General features: G+C 42.5%; 1 protein-coding gene across 13 annotated transcripts in view; it reads left to right on the forward strand.

Moving 5' to 3' along the window:
* Nucleotides 1-5,290, forward strand: part of BPIFC (BPI fold containing family C) — a 60,394-nt gene extending 55,104 nt beyond the window's left edge. For 11 of the 13 annotated variants that reach the window (XM_077914732.1, XM_077914736.1, XM_077914734.1 and 8 more), the window contains 3 exons: nucleotides 2,609-2,672; nucleotides 3,432-3,508; nucleotides 4,689-5,290. In XM_077914732.1, coding sequence (XP_077770858.1) covers nucleotides 2,609-2,672; nucleotides 3,432-3,508; nucleotides 4,689-4,811 — 264 coding nt within the window. In that variant the 3' untranslated portion in view covers nucleotides 4,812-5,290. Of the gene's footprint in view, nucleotides 1-2,608; nucleotides 2,673-3,431; nucleotides 3,509-4,301; nucleotides 4,471-4,688 lie in introns of all 13 variants that reach the window. The other 2 variants (XR_013389170.1, XR_013389169.1) reach the window with 2 other exon arrangements.
* The last annotated feature ends 710 nt before the right edge of the window (nucleotides 5,291-6,000 follow it).

A 6,000-nucleotide genomic window follows, 5' to 3' on the forward strand; every position in this document is an offset into this window, starting at 1 on the left:
CCTAAGCCTCTAAGTACTTGGTTTCTCCATGAGTGTAGGTTTTAACTTTAAAACTGCTTGTGTAACTTCTTGTCCACCAACTCCATTAACTTTTAAGCAGGACAGCAACTCTCCAATTCACTCTTCTCTATTCAGAAAGACTTTTACAAGAATTTTTTAAAAACTAGGACCTATGTAATATTGGAGGGAAAACAGGCATTTTCAGGGAGATTTCATTTTTTGGAAAAGTAATCTTCAAGAGTTAAATATAAGATCTGGACTCCCAAAGGATAAGGCTATCTGTAAATTATTAAGGCCATCATTAAGTTAGTTTGTTGAAGCCTTAATAAGCCATCTCCTAAAATCGCATCAAGCCTGGTTGTGCAGATACCTTTCTGGGGGCCCCAGCCTAGTGACCTCCTGATTGGAATAGCATATCCCAACAGTGACTTGGAAACAAACCCCTCCCCACAAACTACAGGAAGATCAGCCAAATCACTTATTGGTGTCCCTACCCTTCTGGCACTTATATTCCAGAGCAGTGGCTCTCACCTAGGGCCAGTTTTGCCCCCAGGAACATTTGGCAGTGTCTGAAAACATTTTTGGTTGTCACAGTCTGAGAGGTGTTATAGGCACTTAGTGGATAGAAACCAAGGATGCTGCTTACCATCCCACAGTGCACAAGACAACCCCACAGCAAAGAAGGATCCATCCCAAAATGTCAATAGTGCTGCTGTTGGGCACTCCTATTCTGGTGTGTGTGTGTGTGTGTGTGTGTGTGTGTGTGTGCATGTGCGTGCACATGTATGTGTGGATATGTGTGAGATAGGTGAAGGGTGGAAGACAACAAGCAAATATATATTATATGCTGAAAAATATTACAGAGAAAGATAAATCCAACCAAGAGAATGGCCAGTGTAAGTAGCTGGGGATTACAGCCTTGGGGTTGTTGAGATGATTAGCTGGAATTATGTGTGAAATTCATTTAGCACATTGAATACATGGTAGGTATTAAATAAATGATGGCCATTATTTTTATAAAAGTTAATTTCAGTTATTGCCACCTCTATGTCAAGGGACGGCATAGCATAATGGTAACATACACAAACTCTGAGGTCAAACCGCAAGAGTGAACTTCCACCTACTGGCTGTATGGCCTTGGTCAGGTCACTTGATCTCTCCCAGGCAGTACTGGGACATGATAAGTACCGAATTTATTATCGTGTTTAACAGATGCAGCTATTAAGAGAGGAATAGATTTGAGGAAAAGAGCAAGGAAACCCAAGAATTTATCCAGGAGACCAAACAAGATGTTTATTTCTTTAATTTTAAAGAAGATGGGAAGATTAGGAACAGGGCATTAGTGTCAACAAGCTGGAAAATAAGTTACATCTTTCATGCCAGATATTGACATTTAGTTAGCACCTCCAGGCATAGCCATTTGATGGATGACAGACTATAATCAGTGAGAACACCTAGCTGACTTTCTCATAAATAATATTTATGAGAAATAATATTTCCTGAGCCTAGAGGGGCGAAGTAAGTCCAAGTCTTCCAGGAAGACCCAAAGAAACTGCTTAGTATCAACAACAGGGAGTGCTAATAATGACATTTCTGGAAGAAAAAAAAATGACAGTGGTATATACTGGGCATTTAACATAATATTAACTTGTTTAATCCTGAGATCAACTCTATGACATTAGTGCTGTTATTTTCATTTTACAGTAGAGGAAACTGAGGCACACAGAGGTTAAAGAACTTTCCCAAAATCACAGAAGTGGTAAAAACAAGAGCTAAACCTAGGAAGTCAGCTTCAGAGTCCTCCTTGCTAAGCTGCAAAGCTTTGCTAAGCATGTAGGATGTTCAAAATATATTCACTGAGTGAATTGATATTCATCATAGTCCATTTATTTTTTTAATATTTTATTTATGAGAGAGACAGCTCACTCACACACGTGCATATAGAGGGGAGGAGCAGAGAGGGGGTGGAGAGGGAGAGAGTCTCCAGCAGACTCTGCACTGAGCAAGGCACCTGACCCTGCCAATCCTATGACCCTGAGACCATGACCCCGGGATTGTGACTGAACCAAAACCAAAAGTCAGGTGCTCAACTGACTGAGCCACGCAGGTGCCCTATAGTCCATTTATTTTTAATACCTGAATCTCTCCAGGAACTAACACTTTGCTAAATTTTAACAACTTTATTCAAGATAAATTGGACATTCTGGTGATACTGTTAACTATAGAGCATCACATAATACAAAGGACCTCAAGTAAGGAAAGACCACTAACTGGAATACTTAATAATTGTTTATATTGTCTTAGTAGATATCTAAGCTGCCATGTTTGCTGGCACCATGTGGTCCCTCTGCATCTGTTGTCACCATGATCCACCATACAGGAGAGTAGAAATGTCCGTCCTCAAAGAGGAAAAAAGATTGGGAAACTGTGTAATATGGTTTCCCAGAAAATAGCATTCAGTGTCTGGAAATCTAGACTATCTCTATGAGGAGATTCTAATTATTGCCCTGTGTCATGATTAGGTCTGGGAAAGTGCACGTCCAGACCAGGCACGGTACTTTCAAAGGCCCTGACTTGGCAACTGATTTAGTATCCCCTTTCATTTTAGGTCTTGAGGTTTGAGAATATTCTGTCCTCCATTCTCCACTTTGGAATCCTCCCACTGGCCAACGGTAAGGGGATTCTTGGGAAACATGTGACTCTGACATTAGCTAAATGTTGGGGATTGTTTTTCCACCCCAAAGCCTGTACTTCTATCATATGATTGTGTGAATCTAGGCCAATGCCAGAATTTACAGTTTGTACCATCAGGGAGGTGGTTGAAAAATTAGTTACTCCAGGTCCAAGACTTGTTAGTAACACTACCCACAGAACTCAGAAAGAATGGCTAAACTCTGGTTGAGTTAAGGAGATTGAAACCGCTCTCCTGAGGCAGTAAAAGAATCTCCTTCAGGTCTGCCAGAAATGAGATTAATCTCCCCAGAAGACATCTCTGCAGTTCTTACGCACAGACCACCATCTGGATAGACAGATTTAATGAAGGACAATTCTAGGTCCTCTCTCTTCATACAGTTGTTCACAAACTACAGCATCCTGAGTTTGGCTTCGTTAAAATACATTTTGTATCAGAGAATAAAATGTTCTCAGACCCACTAATAAGGATGTTTTCAAAATATAAATTGGACAAGTTGCCAGCATTTTTCTACTATCCAAATGCACCTAATTGCTTGCGCATTTTTATTAAGCACTTTATTAACAAAATAAGCATTTATACCAGGAAAATGTAAGGAACATAGAATGAAAATACAGAATCGGGAAGAAGGAAAAGATAGATTATTTAAAAGCTGCTTATTCACCTTTAACTAAACAAAAAGTTTGCCAAAACTTCTGTGTCTGTGCCTAGTTATCTTACATTCTGTTCTGTATTTTAGCAAAATTGCAGCAAGGAATTCCTCTGCCCAACCCACACAAAATCTCATTTGTCAATTCAGATGTTGAAGTTTTTGAGGTAAGAATGTGAATATTCTCTTCACTGCCCCCATTTCTTTTCATAGTACAGTAAGCCTCATCCTATTTTGCTTACTCTGTTTTATGCCACTTTGTTCTCCTTTGTGTTTTTCCAGCCCAAGGAATTTTATAGGCAAAAGATTTAGCTCTTAAAGCTTACAGTCAGGGCACCTGGGTGGCTCAGTGGGTTATGCATCTGCCTTCAGCTCAGGTCATGATCTCAGGGTCCTGGGATTGAGTCCCATATCATCGTTGGACTCCCTGCTCAGTGGGGAGTCTTCTGCTCCTTCTCCCTCTGCCCCTCTCCCCCTACTCTTGTTCTCACTCCCTTGGTCTGCTCTCTCTCTCTCTCTCTCTCTCTCTCTCCCTAAAATAAATAAATCTTAAAAAAAAAAAAGCTTGCCATCAACAATGAAAAGCATTTAAACTTGAGTTTAAAAATCAGACCAAGTCCCTTTGCAGCCAGGCTTATTCACACCACACACTATGAGAAGGTGCACTGTGGTGTTCTATTTCATGCATTCCACAAAACAACCTGCAAGGCTGGGATTAGCAGTCCTATTTTACAAATGAGAATACCGAGGCCTGGCAGAGACCTGACTGGCTCTTCTGATTCTCTCAGTGAACCTTTGCTTGAACCAAAGGACTCTCCTTGAGGTTCAGGGATCTGTTGTGAGCCGCTTCCTTATTAATCATTATCAGCAAACTCCAGAACACCTTTTTCCCCCCCATTTTGGTGCTTTTTTAGGGGGAAAGGGTAGAGGAAGTAAGATTCTTTTTTTTTTTTTTTTTAGATTTTATTTATTTATTCATGAGAGGCACACAGAGGCAAAGACATAGGCAGAGGGAGAAGCAGGATCCCTGCAGGAGAGCCTGATACAGGACTGGATCTCAGGACCCTGGGATCACAACCTGAGCCAAAGGCAGATGCTCAACCACTGAGCCACCAAGGTGCCCCAGGAAGTAAGATTCTGATGAAATTCTCAGATCTCATACACTAGCCTGCCCTCCTGCTTCCCTCCCCACCTCCTCTTCCATAGCTGCTTAAGTCACATAAGGAGACCATAATCCCAAGTGGCTTGTCCCTATGTCTAAGGCACTCACAAGAGGACAGCGGGGGGTAGGGTATGACACAGGAGGACCTGGTCATGACATTGTCTTCACCATTGCCTCCTTTTCAGGGTTTCCTTTTGATTTCCACTGACCTGAAGTATGAAACATCCTTAAAGCAGCAGCCAAGTTTCCATGGTTGGGAAGGTCTGAGTCTCATGAGTGGACAGTGGAGGGGGAAGCCAGCCGCCTGACTGCCTATTTGGCATCCACTCCAGGAAGTAAATGGCCCTTAATCCCACAGCTGCCGAAGCCCAGGAGGGGAAGACAGTACACACTGGATTGTAAAGCTCTTGTGAAGTGCTTCGGTTGACAGTTTTCTTTCTCAAACCCTTGGGGACAGAGGGAGGCAAACTGAATTAAAGAGCTAAATCAGGGTGTGTGTCTGTGGGTGTGTGGAGGGGTGGGTGTTTCAATGTGTGTTTATGTTCTGATGCACATTGTGTGTTTCCTGTGTTTATAAGGTGCCGGGGCCAAGAGTGAGGCATATGCCTCTGAACAGGTGCAGGAGAAACTCTGAATACAGGTTTGCATGAATGTTTCTGGAGGAACTCCCTTTAGATCTCCTAGCAACCCAGGGTTTCCCCCACTTCCCTGCTTTTTGGATTTTATGTTTTATATTTACAGCTACTGCCCCTTGTATTTAATTAAACTTGTTTTCTATCAATGCCAACCTTGTCTTTTTATTTGAAAACTTATCTGCCCTGGATTTTTTTTTAAATAAAATAAAGATGAGAGAATTTAGCATCTTTATTTTTTTTAAGATTTTTCATTTATTTATTCATGACAGACTCCCAGAGAGAGAGAGAAAGAGGCAGAGACACAGGCAGAGGGAGAAGCAGGCTCCATGCAGGGAGCCTGACGTGGGACTCGATCCCGAGAGACTCCAGGACCAGGCCCTGGGCCGAAGGTGGCACTAAACCGCTGAGCCACCTGGGCTGCCCAATTTAACATCTTTAACCAAGTTGACAAAAAGTGAGGGTGTGCAGACTTCAAGGCTCGATTTAAAAAGGAACACCCTGTCTCTTGGATGTTTCTGGTAAGAAATAGTGGTCACAGGAAGCTCTGGAAGTTATACCACTTCTTTAAGTTTTAGGATTTTCCCTCCCAGATGAAATGAAATGACAGTGCAGAGTCCTAAGCCTAGATCATTTGTAGTTGGCGATATACCTAATCATTGGGGTGAAATGGGGTCAGAAGAGGAGGCAAGGGGCACCCCCATGGATAATGTAAGAATGACTAGAACCCACCGCTTCATCTCCCCGGAGCTGACAATCTAGGAGCGAGTGGAAGACGGCGGGTTCCTGCAGGGCCAAGCCCCGCACTGGTTACTCCACACTGCCACCCACTCAATGCCCACAGACACTCGGAAGAACTGTGGTC

The sequence above is a fragment of the Canis aureus genome, chromosome 11 (genome assembly GCF_053574225.1).
Source record: "Canis aureus isolate CA01 chromosome 11, VMU_Caureus_v.1.0, whole genome shotgun sequence".
In the NCBI taxonomy this organism is placed as follows: domain Eukaryota; kingdom Metazoa; phylum Chordata; class Mammalia; order Carnivora; family Canidae; genus Canis; species Canis aureus.